Here is a 25,272-nt window from a genome sequence, read left to right as displayed (position 1 = left end):
GGGTGGGAAGAGAAGGTATGTCCTGGTTCATAGTCCTTAGCCTAACCCTGCCTCAGTAATTACACTATGGCATGTGCCCGCAGTACCAGTGACTTGCTTGGATCCCTTGGATCCTTGTCCAAGATCACAGAGGTAGAGAGGAAGAAGGAGTGTGGGTTACCTAGTTATGTCTCTCAATGGTCCAATGCTGGGTTCAGTTGCAGCCATGCTAAGTCATCTGTACACACAATGGGCCCTGGGGAAGGGGGACATGATGCCAATGACCCGGGGGTGATGACAGGGCTCAGAGGATGGGTCTTCTTCCTCAGAGCCCATTTCTCCTGCTAGATTACATTCAGTCAATTGCAGGCAGCTCACAGGTATTCCATTAACCTTGTTACAAACACTGTGTGGACATCAGGTAGCCTTGGGGACTGAATGTTCAGCGTGACAAAGATTAATTCAGTAAGGAAATCTAAGACTGGGAAGTCAGCCACCATGGAGACCCACTGACATTGGTCCCTAAGGATTTTCCCTGCAAACCTTTGCCTATGGGGACCAAGTCACAGAGGCAGGGAAAAAACAGAGACAGAGAATCCTGCTGCGGCTGTCCCACCAGGGAGTATAATTACAAAACTGGAAGGGACCTGAAGATAATCTAATCCAGTGATATTCACACTGGGATTTGAGAAAACTTGTGGTTTTAGGGGCTGCCCCAGGGGAGCAGGGCAAACCTGATAGACACCCCAGCTTCAAATAAAACAGCTCGACTTTCATCTGGCTGCCATATTAGGGCTTTTATAAGATTTCATTTAAGGGGGGGAAACCAGTAATGAAAAAAAAATTATGGAAAAACCCCACCAGATTAGCCTAGCTGTTTCATTTACAGAAATGGAAACTCAGGCTGAGAGAGGGTCTGCCCCAAGGCACAGAGCCAGAGGAAGGCAGCAGCCCCAGGCCAAGGGACTGCATGAGCTGGATTTCCAGAGGTGACCCATGATCAGTGCCTGTGCTGTCATGCTCTGAGCAGAGACTCTGTCACCCACTGTGGCCCCACCTTAAGAGTCTGAGCGAGTCTGACTTGCAAACCCTCACAAAAGCCCAGCAAGCCTCTCCACGGGGCTGTCAGGCTGGCCCTTGTCTGAATCCTTGGCTGGGCTATGCTCTCTGCTCTTCAGACCCTCCAGTGGCTCTGTGTCATTCCTCCAGAGAAGCATCCCTTCCTGCCTTACTCTGCTATCTATCTTCCATGGAAGCGCGCACTCCAATTTCATGAGAATGGGCTCTCAGTGGCCTCTTCTCACTCCATCCAGAGTTTCAAATTAAGTGCAAGGCGGCGAGCACAGAGGTCTTGGTTGGCTACACCAGGCATTTCCCCAAGGAGAGATTGCAGACCACTCTAGGGTAGTGGGATGGGCCTCCTTCCTTATATAAAGTCTGAGCTGCTTCTTGTATGCTAACCTCCTCTTCCCCTGGGAAATAATCTGTGCAGGAGCCAAGGCCGATGGTCACTGGAGCTGCTGGAGCTCCTGGTCGGCTTGCAGAGCAGGCACCCAGGAGAGGAGGAGAGAGTGCAACAACCCCACACCCCAGAATGGAGGTGCCTCGTGTCCAGGGTGGAAAGCACAGACCCAGGCTTGCTGATAGCCTCTGGGCACAGATGCTGTGGATGTCACTGGATAACGACTTCTTTCAGCTGAAGGAAAATTGAATCAACATGGATTTCTTCTTTGTCCTGCCAACTGCCAGGCCCAGGACCAGCTGTCTACAACCAACTGCCCTATGACTCTAGTCAATCAACAACTGGGTGCTGGATGTTAACTAGGGGCTCAGTCCTGCTCACAGCACTTTGGAGCACCCCCCCCCCAAAAAAATTCCCAAACCAAGAGAGAGATCTCAATCCATGCCATAGAGGGATTTATAGGATGTTAGAAGTCTGAGGCCAGCAGATGTAGCTGAAACAATCGATGACAAATAAAACAAAGTATGATGAGAATGATTTCAGTTCTTTGATTACAATATTTGCTCATTCAAAGAACCATTACTAGTTGGTAGAATAAGCAGACCCACTGAAATAATGAGGAAAAAATGAGGACCGATGTGAGTGCCTTCAATTTTCCTTCCTCTGGATTCAACAGTATTTTCATTTATTCCCTCACTTAATCTCTCTCATTTACGTTCTTACCACAAATAACACATTTCCCCCAGTTAGCTTCTCATGGTCCCCTATCCTTTTCCTTTGTTGCATTTTTCACAATTAATCATTCTATGTTGGCTGCCATAGGTCCTGTGACTCTTTATGACCTGCCTCCCCTGAGATAGTTATCAGGAGAGCTCAGTTTTTGTTTGGTTCAGCACTGTCTCCCCAGGGTCCAGAGCTGAGCCTTGAATTGGGAGAGACCATCCAAGCATCTTTGGATGAAGTGAGAGCTGAGCTCATGAGTCAGTTCCAAAACGTGGTCCATAGTAGTCAGCTCCCCGGACTGGAGCGTGGATGTGGAGAGGCCAACCAATGTTGATCCGTGCACCTTCCCTGCCACCTGTGGGAGAGCCAGTCACACCAGTCTGCCTCAGTATCCCCACAATACTCCAGTCATATCTCGGACAGAGAATGTGTTGTGTCATGCTGACTTTTCTGTTGAACCTCCAAGTTTCTCCTATAGGTTGGGAGCTCCTCGGTGGTGAAACCTGCATTTCCCGTAGGGACAAAAACATTTGTTGTTTGACATTTATTGGTGCTCCCTATCTTTCCAGAATCCTCCATCTTTTTAGGGTAATAATAGGATACATATACATGAAACAATTAGAAGGCGTGTCATGGATGCAGGGTATTAATGTCTAAGTTGATGCCAAAATAAGTGCCAAGCGAGGTCAGGTGGGAGAGAGATTCACCTTCCCTTGTGTGTATTTTATAAATGAAACAGGGCTTGACCTAGGCCTTGAAGGATTATAAACTAGACAAAGAGGGAAGAGGCCTTTAAGATAGAAATTTGGTATGCAAAACAAAATTTGAAGGTGAGAAGGAACCTTGCAGGGGGGAGATGCACATGTATTGGGAATGGAGAGTGGGGAAGAAGGTGAAAGTAAATATGTCATATAAAACAGCACAGTGCCTGTCACACGTGGAATTATTAACATCACCCTTATTATTACTATTGTTACTATCATTAATTAAAACATATAGTTTGGAAGTTTCATTTCTGAACTCATTAGATCTTCCATGTGAAAGAAGAAGACTCCTTTACTCCTTCTCATCCTGTCATTAATTTGTTTTTTTCTTTTTAAAGTCAGTTTACATTAGTAGTTAATTTCCATTCATTATTTACTAGGAAGTGGTAGTTACAGGCTAGCAACTGACTGAGGCCGGGTGGGCAATTTACAGAGGACATCCAAGCTGGGTCCGAAAACGGTAGTTCTCAAGCTCAGTTGCACAGTAGAATGAGCCGGGGAGTTTTAAAAACCTTGATGTCCACAGGCTGCACCTCAGACCCATTAAATCCAAATGTCTGGGGGTAAGAGCCAAACATCAGTAGTTTTAAAGCTGTTCTTCAATAAAACAAGAAAGAAGCAAGCAGCCAAGGCTGAGAACCCTTGCGTGTCGAGGAGTCATCACGTGTTCATGGGAACAGGTGTGTAACAAAGCAAAAAGGGCAGCCACGGTAGGGTTTATCTGTGTTATCTCATTAAGCCTGACCAGGGACCTCTTCGGGTTTGCTTTATGAGTCCCATGTCACGGCGAAGGAAACTGAGGCTTGGCAAGGTTGAGCCTCATGGTCAGCCAGGGTTTGAATGCAGTGCAAGAGGCCAGTGCTCCCCACCTTTGCTCTATGATGTCCATCAGTGCGGGGACTCACAGGATGGTGTGTGGGCTGCGGGGGAGAGGCGAGGAAGCTCCTTCTGGGGTAAATCGAGTCATCTAGGCGGGAGATGACAACGCTAGGGTTAAGCAGGTGCCTGGATCACCTGTGAGCCAAAACCACCATCTGAGCCATGCCGCCTTCCTGTCGCCAGAGCCGGAGAACCAAGGCCAGCATCTGCCCCCCACCTCCAAGGATGCTGCATCTCCAGCAGTTTCAGAAATCACAATACACTGGCAGGGCAGTTTCAGAGGCAGCAACCCCTCCCCAGATCAGTGCCTTTCCCTCTTCAAGAATGCCTGGCTCTCGCCAAGCAAAAGGCATAAAGCTCGTCAAATGTATTTTCCCTCAGGTCCTTTCAGGAGACCTATAATCTACGGCTTTATAGGTAGCAGATGTAAAAACACGGCTTAAAGATATAATCTTCAGCTTGACAAGGTGTCTTTTGGAAAGTAAATTAATGACAGACCGAGAGGCAATAAGGAGAGGCTTCTTTTCGCTTTTTCTTCTTTGAGAGAGAGGAAGATCTAAAGAGTTCACTCAATGAATCTCTTCTGAACTGTATATGCCTTTAGGGTGAAGAGAACGGACAGAGAGGAAGGATAGGCTGCAAAAACCGCGCTGCAGAAATGCAGCCGTCGGGAGTCAGGAAGGGAAGGGGATGTGATGCGTATTAGCGAAGGGCACCCCCCTTCACGAAGGCAATCAGGGCTGCTACCCCTTCGCTTGGGAAATAGGCGAAGCACCCGGAGGAGCTCAGGGTGCTAGGCCCCTTGCCAAGTGCCAGAGATGCAGAAGTGAATCGGATGTGGTTCTGACTGCAAGAACCCCAGTCTGGTGCAGGAGGCCAGGGATGGCTATAGGTCCCGTGCCAGTGGGAAGCCCAGAGGGCTGCGGGGGCTAGCCCGGCTGGGGGAGCAGGGAGGACAGCCCGGAGGAGGAGAGGATGGCCAGTGGAGTCTAGGAAATGAGCGGGAGTTAGATAAGCAAGGAAAGGTGGAGAAAGGGCAGAGGAAACAGCATGTACAAAGTCACAGGGGTGGGAACCCATGGGGTGGGGTGGCAGGGGTGGCAATTTACTGCTCAGCTCCTTGTTTTGGATGCTGGTCCTTCTCAGGCTGGGGATTTCTGAGTTCAGACCTTTGGTTTTGTCACTGAGCCTTTCCTGAGGGCAGCTGGTGCTTGGTCCTGGGGAAATTTCTGTAGATGCCACTTCCCTGTCACTTCCCTGCTCATCTCGGGCACTCCTGGTGGTTAGTACCCCAGAGCCCAAGTGCTTTTAACTGGATTCATAAGGTTCTCTAGGATCTGATGCCAACATGCCACTCCATCTTCAGCTCCTTTTTTAGGTTCTATGAGTGACTTATACTAAAAATCTATTGCCCTTACAGGAAGTACAAAACCCTATATGTCTAGCTTTTGGCTCTCTTTGTTTTCTTCTATTTACTCCCTCCCTCGATCATGTTGCTCTAGCCACGAAAGCCTGTTTGTGGTTCCTCACACATGCCAAGCTCTCTCATGCCTCAGAACCTTTGCATCTGCTGTCCCCACTGCCTGAAATGCTCATCCACTAAATGAGCTCATCTAAGACTCATGCCCTTGTTTCATTCAAGTCTCTGCTCAAATATTACCCCTCCAAGGGCCTTACTCCTATTTATTTTTCTTGTATGGCCCTTAGCACTACCGGAGATTATAGATTTGCTTATTCTTCTATTTTTCTTGGTATGCCTCCCCCATTAATACATAAATTTTTTCATGCCTAGATCCAAGGTGCCTAGAATAGCATTTGCCCTTAATGGCAGGGGTGGGTGGGGGGGTCAACAAATATTTGTTGAATGAATGATTTCCCATTTAGTTCCTCAAACATCTCAAGCTTTTTGTCCCCTGCAGGTCTTTGCACGTACTGCCCCGAATGAAGCACCCTACCTGCCAACTCCCCCTTCTCCTAGCTCTTTGCCAGTAATCTTCAGGCTAGAGGTTAGGTGTCAACTCCGACCCCTCCCATTTGCCTGCACTTCATCAGGTGCCACTCCTTCCTATGGCTCTGTATTCCAGCACTTTCCAGTCTATCACTATGGCTTACTTGTCTGTCTCCCTCACCTAGTAGCATTTGTACTTTTGGAACCTCAGTACCTAGCATAGTGCCGGGCATGTAGGAGCTTCCTAGTCAAAGTTTATTGGATGCTGTTCTCTCTCTGTTCTGTGCTAGAAGCAAGGGCTCTGAAATGACCTTAGCATGTAAGGTCAAGAATTTGTGGGAGAGAACCCCACGGAAGATATTCTCATAGGACTTCCAGGTCCTGCAACCCTCCTGGTGTATCAGAGGAGAGCCCACACCATTCCAAGAGGCTGTGTAAACTTGAGACAGAGACCACCTTTTCAACCTTAGTGAAGAAAAGCCCATCAAATCAAGTTAAAAATTCTGCATTAGTGGCCTTGGGGGTTCTCCCCTCCCCTGGGAGAGATAAAGGAAACTGCTTCCCTTCTACATTAGCAGCTTAAAATGTGAGATAAATCCTCCCGCCTAACCAGTTTTTAACAAATGGACTTTGCTGTCCAGTGGCATGATACATGTCTGATGGATCTATTTATCCATTCTATTTCTTTAGAGATAGCAGCTAAGAAGTTTTATCTATTATTCGCCTCCCTCCTCCATTCCTATTTTCCTAACCAAGCATGTAGAGCCAGCAGTTGATGGATGGATGGTGTTTGGGATAAAAGGGACCAGAATCAGATAGTTCTCAGGATATGAACAAACTGGCTTATTAACAAGGAGGCCCGTCAGGCAGGAGGCAGTGGGGGGAAGAAGGAGTGGATACCAGACAATGGCCAGTGATGGATGAAGGAACACCTGGGGTTGCAAGGTGGAGACGCGAGATAACCGGTGGGTGCAACCACGGATAATGGCAGTGCCCGGGCGCTGCAGCGGCCTCCCGCACAGAGGTGAATGTCAGACCAGCCATTTGACTCTCTTCGACAATCCTCCAAGAATTTCCTACCGCAAATGCAATCCCTGTTTCTTCCCCTTTTCCTTTCTGTAAAATGCAACCTACATGCCCCCAAAAGAGACAGATGCTAGGCAGGGTGAGAAGAGGCAGACGGTAGACAGGGTTTGTTTGTTTAGCACCCAAGAATGGAAAGGCGGTTGAGCAGTGGCCATGTGCCACGCACCTGGGTGATGGCCGTCCCTCTGCTCATGCCATGTCATTCAATTCTCACATTGGGCCATGAGGACGCCTGGCCCCATGTTCTTTTTTTTTTTTTTTTAAGATTTTATTTATTTATCCATGATAGATGAGAGAGAGAGAGAGAGAGAGAGAGGCAGAAACACAGGCAGAGAGAGAAGCAGGCTCCATGCAGGGAGCCCAACGCGGGACTTGATCCCAGGTCTCCAGGATCAGGCCCTAGGCCAAAGACAGGTGCTAAACCGCTGAGCCACTCTGGGATCCCCTGGCCCCATATTCTGATGAGGGCACCAAGGCACACAGGATAAGTGACTTGATCATGACCACTCATCTAGGAAGTGGTGGCACTGAGTTTTATACCTCTGTCTGCCTGCAAGTCCTCCGAAACAGCTCTGCTTCCCTGCTGCAGGGAAGCCAGACTGGGGGCCTCTCTCTACCTCTTCTATGCAGTGGGCAGGTGGTCAGGCACCTGCTGCATAATGCAGCTGGGTCTGCTTCTGTTGTGGCAAGAAACTGGGGTGCAGCCATGAGACTGAGGCAGGTCTGCCACTTTGCAGCTGTGTGGTCTTGGGCAAATTGCTCAGTCTCTCCGAGGCTCCTTCTCATCACCTGTCAAAGGCAGATAATAAATCCTTCCTCTTGTAGCCATTGAGAGGATTAAGCTGGATTAGGTATGTGAAAGTTCTTTGTAGCTGGTAATGCCCTCTGCAAATATTAGTTATTATGCTGTTACATTTTCCCTTAATAACCCAGAGCTTGGGATACAAAAGCCTTCCATGTCCTTTATGAAGACATCTCCTAGGAGCTAAGCGATTTTACATCTTTCTTGTTCTCATGGTTATAGTGGGTTTAGCGCTGAAATGTTTTTAGAGTAGTCTTAAATGACTTTTAAAAAACAAACCAACAAACCATCAAACCACTGCCCTTGTTGATGTTTTGAGAATCCCCAGAAACAACAACGTCAGTGACATAGCTAACTATGGAGTGCTGACTTTGTGCGCGTTCACATATGCTCCCCAAGCCCGAGGAGGTTGCTGCTGTAACCATCCCCATCTTACAGATGAAGAAATGAAAGCACGCAGATGGGTACCAAGCTTGCACCAAGCCACAAAGCTAATAAGCCGCAGAGCCAGACAATGCCTCAGAGGCAGGCAGCGCGGCACCAGAGCACACGCTCCCATAAACCAGGGCACTCGGCTTCTCTTCCTCTGTGTCTCCAGTTTGGCCCAAGAGGTTGTGCCTTTCCCTGGGCAGCTCAGTAAACTCTAAATTTCTGAATGCCTCTGTATGGAATCTGGCCTGCCATTCGTGAAAGATAGCTCGAAGAGGAAAACACTATACAGAAAAATCTGATTTTGTGACAGCAACATTCAATAAACAGGGAATCCTGAAGACTTACGGTGGGGGCTACTCCAGTGTGTGGCTGTTGGGTTTTTAGGTGGGCGTTCCAGGTTTCAAATGAATCCATAGAGGAAAAAATGAGGGGGAAGCAGAATACCAGAAGACAACATGTTGAGAGGGTTACTCTTTGTTCATTTCCCACCTCCACCACCTGCCAGGCCGGACTTTAACCCCCTGGAGCCTTGGCTTGGCATCCACTCGAAATGTGCTTCTTAGATTCACCCCACCAATGCTTGCAGAGTTTTCTGCTCTCTTCCTCAATAAACTTGCCCTGAAGGTTTCTGGCGGTCCCCAGCGGGTGTCACTGACACCCCTACCTGAGGATCATCAGCCCCAATCTGTTTTTCTCTCTCTTCTTTTTCTAACTCTTTTATATTGCTGCCCACAAAGCTGGCTGAGGATGCCTCCCACAGCCACTGCTATGGGGGTTGTCCCTCCCCTCTGGGTTGCTGTACACCAAATTTCATGATGCTGCCGTCATGTGCCACGAATTCACTCAAGTTTCTCACCAGCCTGGGAACGTTCTGCCCTCGGCCCACTCACACTCCTATTTGTAGTTAATTAATTCATGCAACAATGATTTATTGTTGCCTGCTGTGCCAGGCACTGCGCTGGGTACTTGAGATCTCAAAGTGCAGTAGATACTATCCTTCCTTCACGGACATTATATTTGAGAAAGATTAGGAGATGGTACATGAGTAAATTATAACACAATGTCCTCAAAGCCTAGAGATGTTGGCAAGGAGACATAATGCCATTAAAGACATCTTCAATCCATAAAACAAAATAGTTCTCCACCATGAGGCTAATCAGAAGGTCCCCAGGGAGACCTGGCTGGTGTCCCAAGGGCTTTCTGCTGCAGGCTCACTCTTTCCCAAAAGCTTTTCGAATAAGTGCTTGGGAACAGGCCAAAGTCCTCTTCTTTAAAATAAAGATGGCATGTGCCTCTGGATTCAGCATCAGCAGATGCTCTTTCTCCCAACTTCAGCAGCCCACCTTGACTTCCACAGTGAGCCCATTCATGGTAAGGATCTTGCTTCCCTGTGAAGCTCTCTCTACACATCACCTGATGATTGTATTATCTCCACCCCATCAAATTCAGATAAAGATGTACTGAGATCATGCAGGTTAAAAGACTCCATAAACTGAACAGCACTGTCTAATTGGCAGCTGTTATTATTATTACTATTGTTAAAATAATTATAATCATGATTATTCCCATAGAAGTTATGTGATTAGGCCCAGGTCACACAGGGAGCAAGCAGAGGTGGAGAGCCCCCGCCCCGACATCAAGTGCACAGCATCGCTCATGGCGTTTCAGAGATTCATGCTCTTGGATGCAAAACTCTCCCACATCCAGGTATCTGGTGGCGTGTTCAAGCTTCCAGGACCACTGCCAAACTACACTGCCTGGACTGTGCCCCACGGACACTGCAGTTCTGTCTCGGGTACGCCAGCGTGAGCTACAGTTGCCGAGGGTTGCCAAAAACACAGCCTGCATTTATTTTGTTTAATTCTTACACTATGTTTCAGCCTCCTCTTAAATGCATTTGTTTGCAAAAAGAGCCACGAGGGGAAGTTCAGCCCACAAATAAGAATATAATTATTACACAGTTTAGCAGTACCTGGGCGTCACCCGGGTATTCACCGGCACTCCAAAATTCAATTGTTTCTCCTTCAAGACCGTATTTAATAGGATAAACAATTTCTGCTAAATGCAATAAACGTGAACCTGGGCTGTCATCTCCATAATCAACTTAAATTTCCCATTAGAAGCGGTGGCTGTGATTGAGATTCAGAATTTAATTTGGCAGCGCTGGCTTCAACGTGCTAGCACAGGCTTCCTGGGAGCCTCCCATCAACCAAAGACAGAACCACTCTTTCCCGTCTCTGGGGAACCTTAAAAGAAGATAGATTATAACTCAAGAAAATTATACAGCTTCGGTATAATGAAAGAGATAAAACATTATTGAATTAGCTTGTTGAAATAACAGCAGACGGCAAAGCAATAATATCAAGGCAAACAAGCCCAGGCCCATCAGCTCAGGGGCAGGGCTGTGGGGGACAAGAGAGGGGACAGGGCAGGGAACCCACATGCTTGCTGCAACAACCCCCAGAGGTCAGGACTGGGCTCCGGATTCTTCTATGGACTCGACTCCAGATGACCGGGTGGGCCAGACTGGTGGGTGGCCGTGACCCACACTTTGGTGCCATGGATGTGTGAAGGTCTTAGGCACCAGCCACATAGCCCAGAGGCAAACGGAAGCAGATGACACGGCTGAAAACAAATTGTTTGAAAAAGAATAGGATGAACCAATTCACCTTCAACCACTGTCTCCCCCGCCCCCCAGCCAATTTGATTTTGAAAACTCACATGAACTTCTGCAACCAGACAGGGAGCATCCAAACACAAACAGATCCTAAGGGCTGTTTCAGTGTGATGGAATGGATGAGAGCAAGAAAGCCTGAATGCCTCGGTGTCCATCAAAAGATGAATGGATAAAGAAGATGTGGTTTATGTATACAATGGAATATTCCTCAGCCATTAGAAACGACAAATACCCACCATTTGCCTCAACGGGGATGGAACTGGAAGGTATTATGCTGAGTGAAGTAAGTCAATCGGAGAAGGACAGACATTATATGTTCTCATTCATTTGGGGAATATAAATAACAGTGAAAGGGAATAGAAGGGAAGGGAGAAGAAATGGGTAGGAAATATCAGAAAGGGAGACAGAACATAAAGACTCCTAACTCTGGGAAACGAACTAGGGGTGGTGGAAGGGGAGGAGGGTGGGGGAGGGGGTGAATGGGTGACGGGCACTGAGGGGGGCACTTGACGGGATGAGCACTGGGTGTTATTCTGTATGTTGGTAAATTGAACATCAATAAAAAATAAATTTATTATAAAAAAAAAAGAAAGCCTGAATGATCACCTTGACTCAGTCTAAGAAACCAAAGTATTTTGCTTTTTAGTGACTTGAACATCAACAAACTGCCCTCTTATTCTCTCTGCTCAAGTACCTCCCTCACCCAGGTGGGATTCGGACAAGCACAAGTGAGCAAAGTGAGACGTACAGAGGTAGGGGAAGGTGCACATTGCTCATTGCTCGACCCATCAAATTGAACTTTTCCTTGATGTTCCTTCTTCCAGCCACTACATCTTCCTTCCTTCCTCCTTCTTCCCTTCCTCTCTTTCTCCCTCCCTCCCCACTCTGTCCCTTCCTTCCTCCTTTCCCCCTTCCTCCTTTCTCCTTCCTTCCTTCCTTCCTTCCTTCCTTCCTTCCTTCCTTCCTTCCTTCCTTCCTTCCTTCCTTCCTTCCCTCCTCTTCCATTCAGTGATCAGTATCCCTTGCTCTTTTCTCCAGCTCAGGACCTCCTCTGGGCACCCACTCACATCACAATAATTGAACTCTGTCCCAGAACTCTTGCTTCTGACATGCCCAACCTCGCCCTTCCTTTGCTCAGCCTCAACAGGAGCAGAGGAGCCAGGATCACTCTCCTCAGGACGCAGTGGGTGAAGACTGTCAATACCACACACATACACCACACACCACACACACTACTTTCTTCTACAATTTATTTCATAAAAAATTCTTTGTCAGTAAATGCCCATTTACTGAGAGGAAGGGAACATTACAGTTACAAGTCTAAACTTCCAGAGCCCAAGTGCTTGGGCTTGCAGCCCAGCTTTGCCACTTCCTAACTACACAACCCTGGACAAGCCACTTGGCTGCCCCTCAGTTCCCTCAGCTGTTGGATAGGGCCCCTAGAGCAACCACCTCATAAGGCCGGCTTGAGGATGGGATGAATTAATACTGAGCAGTGTGGCTGGCATAGTAATCATTCAATATGTAGTCACCACCATTGTCACTGAATGAGACCATGTTGTCCTCAACGGAAGAACAACTGAATAGCCATTCACTGATTCACTCCTGGGTACCTACTCTGTGCCTATCACTGCTGGATAGTAGGACTTCAGTGTGAACAACTCTAGCACAGTTCCTGGCTGGTTAGTACATGGGAGAGGCATAAAACTACACACATGAGAGAAGTGAGCATTTCCAAGATTCTTAAGCCTTTAAGGAAACTGTAGTTTATGTTTAACTCATTATTTGTTCAAATCAATGTGCATTTTGCAAGTAACAGCTTTATTTCAAACACCCTGAATGGCACAGTCCTCTACCCTTGGGCTGGCCCCAGGTGGGAATTGGTATGAGGTATCTGGGCCGGAGTTCCTAAGGGCTCAGAGCTTTTGCAGTGAGCAGCCCACAGAAGTATCTACTAGAAGCTCTTCTTCCTTAACAGTTAAGTGTTTCTGAAGCAGGGCCCAAGCAGGGGCTGCCTTCATTTTGAGGAGGTGGATTGTTGCACTGCCTTTGTCTTGTTTTATGTCCTCCAGAACACGGAGACCAGTTTGACCAGCAATTCCACCTCCCATCAATGGCGACATCTAGAAGAAAGAAGATCAGCGAACATTAATTAGCCCTTGTTACACCCTGGTGCCCTATGGAGGGGTGAGGCCTGTAAGCCAAAAGTCTCTGGGAGTCAGCTCTGATCTCCCTCCCATCAGCTGTCCTTGCATACCACTGTACTTGCATGCTCCCTTCCACCACGGGGCCTTTGCAGATACTGTTTCCCTAGCCCAGAATACTCTTTCCTCCTCTGTTCATCTGGTCAATCCCATTTACCCTCCAGATCTCAGTCCTCTAACCTCCCACCAATTCTTCATATTTCAAGCTTTCGAGCATTTTATAGCAGTTACAACTAAAACTTTAAATGTATTTCAGAGACAATTCAAATGATATAGGTCTTTCTTTCTGAACAGCAGTCTCCATGATGATTGGATGACTGGATTTGCCCACCACTGAACCCTAGCACTTAAGCTGGCACATATGAGGCCTTTGGTAAACATCTGTTGAATGAACGGCTCTCCACTTAGTCATTTCCCAGCCACAGGATGCTGGGTAGTTTACTTCTTGTCAATGTATAACCTGGCAGCTCCGTTATCTACCTATCTATCTGTGGGCATTGTGTGTCATATGAAATAATAACAAACAATGCATTCTCCCCTCCCTGACATTTGTCTTTACCTTGAAGATTTTTTGGTTGTTGATGAGATTGACATGTAATTGATTCCATCCACCACATATATCATGTGTCTGGCTGAGCCTCTGATGGGCAGTACAATTCCACATGCATTACTTAGTATCTCTGGGCCTACCCACTGGTAAAATGAGAAGGCTACAGTAGGAGGTGTCCAAGGTCTTCTCCAACCAGGAGAAATCCTATGGTTGTGCACCACACGCTCAGGGGGCACAGCACTGTGTGGGGCCTGGTTGCATTGTAAAGCTGGAGGTGGGTCAGGACAATCCTGAGCATTTCACTAAGGAGGAGAATAGTGCAGGCAGGAGTTGAAAGCAAAGGCTGTGACAGACCCATTGGACCTGAACCTGGGGCCCTACATTCACTGTGCAACCACTGAGGAAACTAGTTAGTGACCCACTACACCTCAGTTTCTTCATCAATACAGTGGGGATATGGATGGTACCTATTTTGCGATGATATTGTGAGGACCAAAAGGATCTGATATGTGTAAAATACAAAGTAACGCTGTTCATTTTTCCCTAAAACAAACTAACCAACACTGATTTTGCCCTTATTATGTGTTAGGCATTATTCCAAGGGTTTTATATGTTTCATGAGAAACTCAAGACAGCTCTAGGAGGTAGTTCGTATCATCGTCTCCATTTTACTGATGAGGAAATTGAGGCACCAAGAGGTCACTTAAGTTGCTCAAGATCACAGTTACTGAATGATAGAGATGAAACCCCAACCCATGCTGAGTCTGAGCACTCAGCAAGGTGCCCGATACACAGTACAGTGCCTCCTTGTTTCTACTGGGTGTGTCATTTCCTTTTTTAATGGTACCACCGAAAAGAAAAGAGAAAGGGAGGGGAGGCGGGCAGAGAGAAGGGAAGGGAGGTGAGGGGAGGGGAAGGGAGGGGAGCAGAGGGGAGGGAAGGGAAGAGAAGGGAGCATGTTGAGAACTCAGATAATAAACTGGCCAAAGAATTTGAGAGCTGGAGGGGATCTTGATGATAGTCCAGTCTTTCGTTTGTTAATTCAGCAGCTACCACTGAGCAGGAACTATGCTGGGCCATGGGGACACAGAGATAAATGGAAGACGATCTCTGCTCACACACATAGGGGAGACAGACACACATAATCCAAAATATAATGTACTAAGTACTATAAAAGCATATGTTCAAAGTGCTACGGGAGCACATAGGAGGAATTCACTAATTTTACTCAGGGGCAGAGGGTTAGAACTTTTACAAAAGAAGGTGATTCTGTGCTGGATTTTGAGGGTTGAATAAAAGTTCAGTTTAAAAAAAAAAGGAAGGTAAGCATTCCAGAATGACTCAAAGAAATGACTTGTAAATGACACACATTAATAGTCCTGTGACATGAAGCACTCTTGGCTGTGAGAACAACAAAATATAAAATCAAGAGCCAGGATGTATCTCAAATGTCATAGCACCCAGCTCCCAACCTGACATCCCCAGGTTGGGGATGTCCTTCTGAATGATCCTCTGGAATTCCCTAGATTTTCCTTTTTTTGACCAACTGTCAGTCTCCTTACTTTTCTCATAGGTGACCTCGCAGGCTGGGCCCCGGGATCCAATAGGACAGATGCAGTCACAGCGTGATTCTGGAAAAGATGATGTACAGTGAGTGTGAATCATACCCTGTGAAGCACAGCTCCTGAGCTCAGCCCTCCACAGCAAAGTGGTGACACTGTGCCATTAAATTAAAGTAGGAGAAACATTTAGTTCAATGGTTTTAGTGCCAAGGATACCTCCTCCTTCCTTGAGCGCCTTTTGCTCATGAAGGGCATCTATTGCCATCATGGGGAATCACACAGCATTGTTGAGAATTACTCGTGAGCTGACATTTGACCCAGCCAGCATGGTAAGTTTCTAGCATCAGAAGTGATGTGAGTGTTCACTGAGGCCCCTGATCATTGGTGCTCAAGTTCACCACGAGGCATTTAATTGTCCTGCCTCTGCTTGAACACTCCTAGTGTTGGGGTGGGGGTGGGGGGAATCTCACTGTCCTTAGATGTCTCATCCTATCTTTGGCCAATTTTGACCCTTTGGAAGTTATTCTTTATGTTAATCTGCAACAGGTCATCCTGGAGCTACTCTCATCTGGATCACACAGATTACTTTCGCAGGATTATCCTTTCTAGGCGAGGCCCATGAACACCCCAGTCTCTGCCTTCACAGTCTCCCTCATACCAGTGCACCTTCTCAGGTGGCTCCAATTCTCACACAAGGGGATTTCAGCAACCTTAGATCAAGCCCTTGGGCTGATGGGCCGATCCGACTTCTTGCTCACTTCATCCCCACTTAGGTGTCCCTATTCCAATGGCAGAACTTCCCAGCCTTAGGCTCTCACTTATGTCTGCTTTGCTCCTATCCACTCTGTCCAAGAGTCTCAGTCTCTTTTGGGAAGAGGTCTCTGTGTCCCCTCTGTTGAGCTGGCTCTGTCCACATAGGCTAAGTCCAGGTTGGACCCTCCCTGGGTGGGGATCTGCTGCATCCAATTGCTCATGACACCTTGTTTTGGCTTTATGCTGGACTGGACTCTTCCTCAGCCATCATGACAGGAGCTTAAGGTCCCAAGGCTTAGCAAATGCCAAATTTGCTGTGTCCATTGCAGTGGCCCTGGATATGGCCCTTAAGTTAGGAATCAAGTTCAAGTGGCTCATCCTTGCTGCCAATCCTCCCTCCCATCCCCCAATCTTCTCACCAGGTATTGGTCAGGACACGCACTGCCCAGGGCCTCTTATTTGGCCCAAAGAGATTTCCCACATCCATCCCCACCCCTTGTTACAGACCTCACAGTCTCAGCCTGCTCCTTTGGTTTTATGGGCTGCCCTGTGACGCACAGTGAGTGTGCATCATACCCTGTGATGTATCATACCATCTGTTTTTAGATGAGACATCTAAGGACAGATGGGTTTTACTGTGTCCCCGCGACTGGAACTTAGGTATTCTGGTGGCCAGAGCAGCAGGACCTAGTTGCCCACATTCTGTCCTCTTAGGAAATAGAATAACACTTGTTCTAAATTACACTTCAGTGTGACTCTTTGGTCAGGCCCAGCTCTCCCACTAGCTTGTAAGCTGGGGAAATCATGGATCCTGTGTGTCAGTGAATTCAGCTGTAGAGCAGCTTCTCAGCCCTGACTCTACGGTGCAATCATCTGGAAGGGTTTTTCAAAGACCAGTCCCAGTGATTCACTTTAGCTGTTCTGGGTTGAGGCCCAGGACTTTGTGTTTGTGATAAAGTTCCCCGGGTGGTTCTCACATGCAGCCTGGGCTGGGGTCTGCCTTAGAGGCACATAATGCTCTTTGCACCTGAGCTGCACCTGAGTGTGTGTGGGGGCAACTTGGTCCCATGCCACCTCATTGTGGGACTTTAGCAGTTGTGAGTCACACCCCAGCTGCAGATTAGAACTACTTGGAGATGGTTTACCCATCCTGATGAGGGGCCTTCTGGAGAGTCACACGATCCAGATGGGGCCTGAGCATCAGTAGCTCTGAAGGCATCAGGTAGTTCTAATGCTTAATGAGAGTGGAGGAGGTCAGTTTAGGAGGCTCTGAGTGGCCAGGGGGCTCTTTTTTTTTCCCTCTGAGAAAATAAAGAGGGCTTTATGATAGTCCCTGGGACCCCAGATAGAGACCTTAGGACTGACCTAGAATTCTTCTGGAGATACCCTGGGCGGTATGTGGATTTGAAGACATGTTCTGGCCCCCAGCATCAGCCCCTCCAGATGATGTCTTCCACAGAGACACCAGATGCCTGGAAATGGTACCTTTCAGAACTGGGACTCCATTCCCTTGGCAAGGAGCACAGCGGCAAGAGCTGACTTCCTTCTGGAACTCCTCCAGAGCCCGCTTCATGTTCTGTCTTACTGTGCTAGAGTAGGCAAAGTCCGTGGCTGTCACCAGTTCATACAGAGGCTCTGCCTGGGGAGAGGAAAGGCATGGATTTCAACAGAAAACCTCCAACAGAAGGATGGAGCACGGTTCCAAAGGGGTGAGCAAAGGGCCGGTGCATGGAGACAAGTGGGTTGATCAGGAACTGGCTGGATGCCCCAGTATGTAGATGGATGCTCCATCCTCTAGCTGTCCCATCCCACTCAATATCCACAAATAAATTCATTCGAGTTCAGGTCAACTCTTACTGAATACCTCCTAAGTGTCAAGCATTAAGCATAAGGAATGAGTAAGATAAAATCCACACTCTCAAGAAACTCGGTATCCAGAGGGAAAGAGACACAGTAACAAGTTCTTACACCATCGCAGTTAGAGCATGAGTGCAAACTTGGAATGGGGGCAGAGGAGCAGGTGGTCAGTCTGTCTTTGATGGAGGAGAGGAAGTGATTTTCAAGCTGCTCTTTGAAACTCTTATGGAGCTTTGTCCCAACATCGCTCCCCTCTCCAAATTTGGCAAAATCATTCACATCATGCAAACACCACCATCATGAAGCCTTTCCTGAGCTCCAAAGCTCACAGAACACCTTCTCACCATGAAGTGTTCAGGATACAGTCCAGTGCTCATCTGATACAAATTCTCTTTGCTCCTTTGTGGTCATTAATTTTTTTTTTTTTAAATGTGTTGAAATCTCCTTGTTTCCCTTCTTGAGTTAGAAGGTAAGCTGCTGGAGATCAGGACTGTATCCTGCTCAGCCCTGTGTCTCTGGGCTCTAGCCCCAAGCTTAGTGAGAACAGCTAATAAAAGTGGATGGGAGAATGAGTGGGGGATGGGAGACCTCATCAAGGCAATAGCCGGGAGAGAGGAGCTGGACAGGAGACATGTAGACAAAGAGAGAGTGATGCTGGTCTCCCCTGGGCATGGCAGTGTTCCACAAGAGGAAGTCACAGGCCAGTGTGGTGATGTTGACAGGCTAGGAAAAGCCTGAGGCAAAGTGCAAAGAGGTAGTTAAAAATGTTCAGAGCCTCTTGGCCCTACTTTCAGCTCCAGGGCCAGGTTCCTCTCCAGATTTTGTTTGTGATCCTGCCCTAATCCAGCTCTGGAGAGTTTAGGGTCTGTCTAAATGCAGGCAATCATGCCTAATAGAAGCCTCCAGTGGGAAGAAAATTGCTTCCATTTCTTAATGCATCTGACGCTGACCTTCGCTCCAGTGGGCAAAGCAAGGTCCCTTGGTGGTCCCATTGTCTCACCGTTTTGTGGTCAATGAATTGATCCAGAGGCGGTTTGCAGAACCGTCCAGCCTGCTGGCCACACGTGGGGGAGGGATGGTAGAGAAGTGGGGGGTTTGCTGTACACCAGTGTGAGCTCCTCCAACAATCTGCATTCCCTGCCACAGCGCCTTGAAAGGCTGCCTTTAGCCCCCTAGGCATTGTCCTACCAGCACTGAGATTTGCTCCAGGACAGAGAGCAAGTCGGTGGCAAAACCAGAATAAACCTCCTACGTGAATTGTGTGCCGGCAGCTGTGCTGGTGGTTGACAAATGTGATCCCACTCCATCCTCACAAGGTAGCAATGACTAGCCTTGTTTTCAGATGGGGTTAAGTGACTTGAACAAAGTCAAAGAATTCATGCAACAGTATTGCCAAGATTCTGAACCAAAGCGTTCGTTTTTCTTACTAGTTTATAATAATTCTTGATAAAAATGGCTTAATTATTCCCATTTCCAATTTCGATGTCAGTGTTCTCCAAGTTTTGCAGACTGCAGTTTGCCTTGGGATTGAGCAGCACCTCCTAGACTCCCCAGCTGCCTTTTATTCTCAGTCAGTAGGGCATAATTGTCCCTTCATTTTCTGGGCTTTCCCTCCTTTCTTTCTCCTCTTCTCTCTCTCTCTCTCTCTCTCTCTCTCTCTTCCTTATTTCTCCCCCAACACACAGTCTTGCCTACTCATATTGACCATTGGGTCCTAAGCACACTTACCCTTGTGAAAACTTTATCATATCATGGCAAAAGGATGGTGCTCACTACTTATTAAACTCCATGCGGTTCCCTGTAATGGACCCTGGTAATTACCATTCTTTTGCTTGGAGGGCAGAGCAGAGGGAGAGGGAGAGAGAGAGAGAATCCTCAAGTGGGCTCTACACCCAGCATGGAGCCCAATGTAGGGCTTGATCTCGTGAACCTGACTTCCTGACCCCAGATGTAATCAAGAGTCAGATGTTTAACCAACTGAGCCACCCAGGCTCCCCAGGTGATCACCATTCTTAATGATAATAACTAACCATTGCACTGGCAGCAGTTATTAGCTGCTGAACCAAGTACATACATTATCTAACTTAATCTTTACAACAATCCTATGAGGTGGTAGTCTTTTGTAGCCCCATTTTACAGATGAAAAGGGTCAAACACAAAAAAGTTAAATGGATATACCAAAGGCAAACAGTCAGTAAATGGAAGAAAAGGATTCAAACTGTTAGCATTGTGGTTTGTGTCCTTTCAGTGTATATTTTTGGATAGTTAAATGGACAGATATTTATACCAAATTGGTGGCATAAGAAAGCACAGTTTTCCATTACCTCACTTAATATCCTATTATGAGCATTTTCCCATGCCATTCAATATCCTTTGATAAAATGATTTTTTAGGGTTGGATAGAACCCTGTTGTATCGATGGACTACAATGTAGTCACCTCTTCCCCTGTTGTTATGTCTGTTTCCTTTTTTTTTTTTTAAGATTTTTATTTATTTATTCATGAGAGACACACAGAGAGAGGCAGAGACACAGGCAGAAGGAGAAGCAGGCTCCATGAGGGGAGCCTGATGGGGGACTCGATCCCAGGACCCCAGGATCACAACCTGAGCCAAAGGCAGATGCTCAACCACTGAGCCACTCAGATGCCCCTGTTTCCTTTTTTTTGCTACTGCAAACAACATAAAAGAAGGCATGTTTTTATACATACATCTTTAGCAACTTTTAAAATTATTCCTTTAGGGGGATCCCTGGCTGGCTCAGCGGTTTAGTGCCTGCCTTTGGCCCAGAGTGTGATGCTGGAGACCCGGGATTCGAGTCCCGTGTCGGGCTCCCTGCATGGAGACTGCTTCTCCCTCTGCCTGTGTCTCTGCCTCTCTCTCTCTCTGTGTGTGTCTGTCATGATAAATAAATAAAATCTTAAAAAAATAAAAAAAATAAAACGACTCCTTTAGTTGATTATTGCATTTGAGACTATTGGATCAAAAACTATAAACATTTCTAATGTTATGGATATAATTACATTCTTTAACTAATGTGTTGTATCAACTTCTGTTCTCATCTTGTTTTATAAAAGTGCCCATCTCATCACTCTCATTGACACTGAGTATTGTAGATTTTTAATCATTATCAACTTGATAGGTAAAAAACATTATGCAGTTACTTTAATTTTTTATTCCTAGAAAAGTGAAACACTTTGCATATTTATTCACCATTGTAGTTCTGAAAGTTGTCTATTTCCTTTGAAATGTGTCTTTTGTATAAATTGTGTCATTCATTCCTTACACATTAAGGATTTCATTTGTGGCAAAATTATTTTATTTGCGTGTCATCTGCCACTTAATTATTATTCATGGTTTCCTTATTTGGAATTCAGAATTTATTTTTGGAGGTGAGATCAGTAGCCCAAGTCAGACATTATCTTAGCACGGAATGTTACCACAACATCTGTATTTTAAACCTTTTTCGGGCAGAGTAATTTGCCTTTAGAGAATCTGTGAGTACATTGCTTTAGAAAGGTATGATGGTCACATCTTTAGAAAGGTGTGATTATCACTGCTTACCAACTGATCAGCAGCTTTTCTCTCTGGGTACATAGCAGGGATGCCATTCCCTGACATCCTTAAGGGCAGGTTTACAACGTGACTTGTTTTGAGCAATGCAAAGTAAGCAGAGGGTAAAGCTTTCAGAGCAGAGTGAGGTGACATTTCCCCTTCCTTTACCACTGCTTTGGTGATTTCAGGAGCACATGATCACATAAAGCCTCCTCCATCTCCTGGATCCCTGAGGGGCAGTTCAAACAGCCCCCTCCCCAATATGCTTTGGACATGTTGTGTGATTGAGAAATAAACTTTTGTTGTATTAAATTGCTAAGATTTGGAAGTTTTCCAAATCTTAATTGCAGCATAATTGAGGCTTTCCTGGCCTCTATATGAGCACCATTCACAACTCTATCTTTTCCTTCTACCCTGGGCAAAGCCTGAGCTCTGTACAATAGCTTCTCCATCAGCTTGGACCTCAGACCACAACCTAGCCACCCTGACTACTTATAGAAATGTACCTGGATGGTAGAGTTTGTGACTAGCATTGCCAGGCAAATACAGAATGCCCCAGCTAAAGCTGAATTTTAGATAAACAACAAATAATTGTGTAGTACAAGCATTTCCCATGAAATATTTGAGGGATGCTTATACTTTAAAAGTTATCCATTGTTTGTCTAAAATTCAAATTTAACTGGACACCATGCATCTTCCTTTGCCAAATCTGGCAACTCTTTATGTGACTCCCTTACTAATTAGAAAATGTCTTTGGGATTATTCATCCATCAGTGACCATTTCACTGGGCTATGAGTCTTTCCTTCACAATCATGATTGTCACTCCACTAGGTCTTTCAGGCATTTAGTGTTTTGAAGAATTCTAAGACCAGTACAACTTTTATTTTTGTAGGATTATATTTGTTTCTAAAAGTAAAAAAAAAAATTACAAGGATGTGCTTCAGTATTGTTTTGTTTTCCGTACTTTTGACTCCTTTTCAATGAGTTCTTCATGTTGCATTATCAGCTCAGGGAAGTCTCTCTTATTACGTCCAGGATTAATGCATCTTCAAATTTAATCTTGTCCCCTTCTCAGGAAGAAGTCCTTGAGTTTTAGATTTCTCCTTCTGTCCTCTCTTTCCATCATATTTCTTTTACATCATTGTTTTAATCTCTTTGTCTTTTGCTTCTACATTATAAGAACATTTTTATGGCACCTTCCACATCACTGACTCAATTTTCTGCAGTGTCAATTCTGTTCTTTACAGTTTCCAATGTAGGCTTTCATCCATCCGCCTTTGTGCCTGTGGTTTCCTATAGTCAGCCACTTCCTTTTTCATCTGATGAGTGCTCACTATCTCAGCTTCTATTTTTTACTTCCTAACTTCTTTGTTTTCTTAAATCTCATTATCATCACTAAGCAATGCATCCTAAAATTTACTTTTATTTTTCCACTTTTCGATATAGGCTGGTCTCCTGCATCTTCAATGTAATTTCAACCTTTTGTGTTTGGGACTCTCTTTACAAGACAGTCACTGCTATTTTTTAACCCTGAGCAAAGAGCCATTTCTCTGAGTCTAGAGTTTACCTAGTAAACAGTGAGAGTGGGCTCTTCGGTGCTCTTCTTTCCTGTCCACCTCGCTCTTATGGGAATCGTGCTGCAAGTCTCTATCTTCCAGAATGGTTTATATATGTAACCTTGGCCAACACTCTATTCTGTATCTAGGAACGGCTTACCCAGTGGCCTCTGCCGTCCTGGAAAGCAATCACTCTTCCAACTACTTGGTGAGCTGACTTTGCAGAGAATTATGGTGAGATAATATGAAGCCATCTGCAGTTTTCTCTTGCCAGAAAGAGTGTGTGCAAGAGTGGGATGCCCAGAATGTGTTTCCAACTCAGGTCCGAGACTTGCAAAGGGAAGGTTTCAAAGCCTTCGGTAATCTCACCTCCCCAGCTCCTGGAAACATTTCTGATTCTTTCATGCTTTCCCCTGGATAGCCCACACAGCCCTTCACAACACTGCACTGACAGTGGCTGTGATACTTTCCACTACATCACATGCAGGCCGGGGAAGTCACTGGCCTTTGGTAGAGTGTAGTATTTCTGAGGTTGTTTGCAGGTCTGATCAAGATGTTTAGCACGGTAACCTGCCCTATCTCTCTTCCTCTCTCCCTCCCTCAATATCTCTCTCTCTCTCTCTCTCTCTCTCTCTCTCTCTCTCACACACACACACACACACACACACCATATCATACCACATGCTTGGCACTTGACACTCCCAAAGCCCAGTCTGGCATATCCAACCTATTTAGGTGGGTAACCAGGGAAAACTCTCTTAAGTCTCAGTTGTAGAAAAAAGATGCAGGTAAAATATAAGTGTTAAGTAAAGGCCAGGGATCTGCTTTCCCTTGAGCTCTGTTCATTCCCATGCCCCTCTGTGATACCAAATGATGTCACCACACCAACAGCCAATCCCAGATTTCTCTGGATCTGCCTACAACCTACAGCTGACTTTATCCTCCTTGATGCTCGTTAACATAGTGACACTGACAGTGTCACTATGGAACACACAGCAGAGGAGAGAATTTGAATGGCAGCCTTCTTGTTCCATAGAAACTATGTATTTGACATACAAGTAAAGACACCATGGGCAACTGCCAGGGCTGGGAACTGCAGAGCCTTCTGTCAAGAGCTCCAGTCCCTTGTTGTCCCTCCTTGGCGGCAAGACTAAATCTCTGGGGGTGGTGAGGGGGTGGATGCCAGACAACCCATGACTGTACAGATAACGACAAGAAGAAGATGGCCAAGGATGGAACACAGACACCGTGCAGAAGTTCCCATAGGCAAGGACCCACTCTTGGTGCTGTTTATGACAATCTTGTTCAAGCAAACATCTATTTAGTTTAAGGTTGCAAAACTGCTCTTGTGTGGGTGACAGGTGGTTTTTATTCACCAAACCCACAGGAAAGTCTGGAGGGGAGGCAAGAGGTCACTTGGGTCCAGACCTAATGGAGGCTTCTCAAGCAGCCACAGACGGATGTATCACCTTCATGACCTTGATTTTCATCAGCCACAGAATGGAGATCAACATATGCAATCTGCAGACTCATGAGGATTAGATTGAAATAACACTTCTAAAGTCACTGGCAGAGTGTTATGAATCTAGTGGTGCTCGAAATGTTAGTGATCTCCATGAGGTATTACCCTGTCCTGTAAGACAGTTGTGCCTGGATGTGTCTTACTGCTCAGCACAGACCATATGCTTCATCCTTAGAGCTCCTTGTGTTTTCCTCCAGTGTTTTAGCTCCTGTCATATTGCAGGAACTTAACTATTTGCTGGTTGAATGAATGAATGCTAAAATAAATAAATAATGGAATGAGCAATTCTCTGATGAAATGGAAACATTATCAATTTAAGAAGCTGGAATTAGAAGCTGATGATTAATTTCTTTTAGCAAGTTGGGTGCTTGAGTAAGGCGGACTCACGGTTCTCTAGCTCATGCTGAACAGTATATTGCAATCGGTCCACTCCAGATATATTATCCACTATAATGTGTGTGCCTTGAAATTAGGGTGTGGGTCTTAGTGAGCTCTGTATCCCATACCCTGGCTCCTAGTAGCCCCTCATAAGCTGTTTTCTGAATAGAGGAAAGGGTGGGTGGAGCAGCTTCCCAGCTGTACCTTAATCTTGATGATGTCTGGGTTGTACTGCACCGCATCTCCCCACTCCTGCATCAGGTCCGCTGTTGGCAGCTCCTTATATGCCAGGGTAGTGATGTGCTCACTTGCCCCTCCTCGTACAAGGACCACCAAGTCCTCCACCATTGTGTTCCTCTTGTTTCTGTCTGGAATGGACACAGAGACCTGGCATGTCGAGGGATTCTTTGGCATTGTGGCACCTGGCATGTCAAGGGATCTACTTTGGCACAGCAACTCAACCAACAACCTCATTACCACAATATTCACTAAGCTCATTTGCAAGTGCCGGTAGACAAGATGCATTCCTGCTGTCGAGGAATTCATGGCGAGAGGAGCAAAAGGCAGCTCAGCTAATCACATAGG

At 46.2% G+C, this 25,272-nt stretch overlaps 2 protein-coding genes across 4 annotated transcripts in view; one reads left to right on the top strand and one right to left on the bottom strand.

Moving 5' to 3' along the window:
* The window catches only part of C8A (complement C8 alpha chain), a 65,115-nt gene extending 63,137 nt beyond the window's left edge, over positions 1 to 1,978 (top strand). For all 3 annotated transcript variants that reach the window (XM_038537414.1, XM_038537416.1, XM_038537415.1), the window contains one exon: positions 1,472 to 1,978. In XM_038537414.1, coding sequence (XP_038393342.1) covers positions 1,472 to 1,623 — 152 coding nt within the window. In that variant the 3' untranslated portion in view covers positions 1,624 to 1,978. The remainder of the gene's footprint in view (positions 1 to 1,471) is intronic.
* A 10,574-nt stretch (positions 1,979 to 12,552) lies between these two features.
* C8B (complement C8 beta chain) overlaps positions 12,553 to 25,272 on the bottom strand; it is a 39,008-nt gene continuing 26,288 nt past the window's right edge. Inside the window, exons 9-12 of the mRNA XM_038537412.1 lie at positions 24,892 to 25,055; positions 17,307 to 17,460; positions 15,069 to 15,137; positions 12,553 to 12,875 (exon numbers count right to left, since the gene is read on the bottom strand). Coding sequence (XP_038393340.1) covers positions 12,724 to 12,875; positions 15,069 to 15,137; positions 17,307 to 17,460; positions 24,892 to 25,055 — 539 coding nt within the window. The 3' untranslated portion in view covers positions 12,553 to 12,723. The remainder of the gene's footprint in view (positions 12,876 to 15,068; positions 15,138 to 17,306; positions 17,461 to 24,891; positions 25,056 to 25,272) is intronic.

The sequence above is a fragment of the Canis lupus genome, chromosome 5 (genome assembly GCF_011100685.1).
Source record: "Canis lupus familiaris isolate Mischka breed German Shepherd chromosome 5, alternate assembly UU_Cfam_GSD_1.0, whole genome shotgun sequence".
NCBI lineage: Eukaryota > Metazoa > Chordata > Mammalia > Carnivora > Canidae > Canis > Canis lupus.
This window is presented reverse-complemented; position numbering and strand designations above follow the sequence as displayed.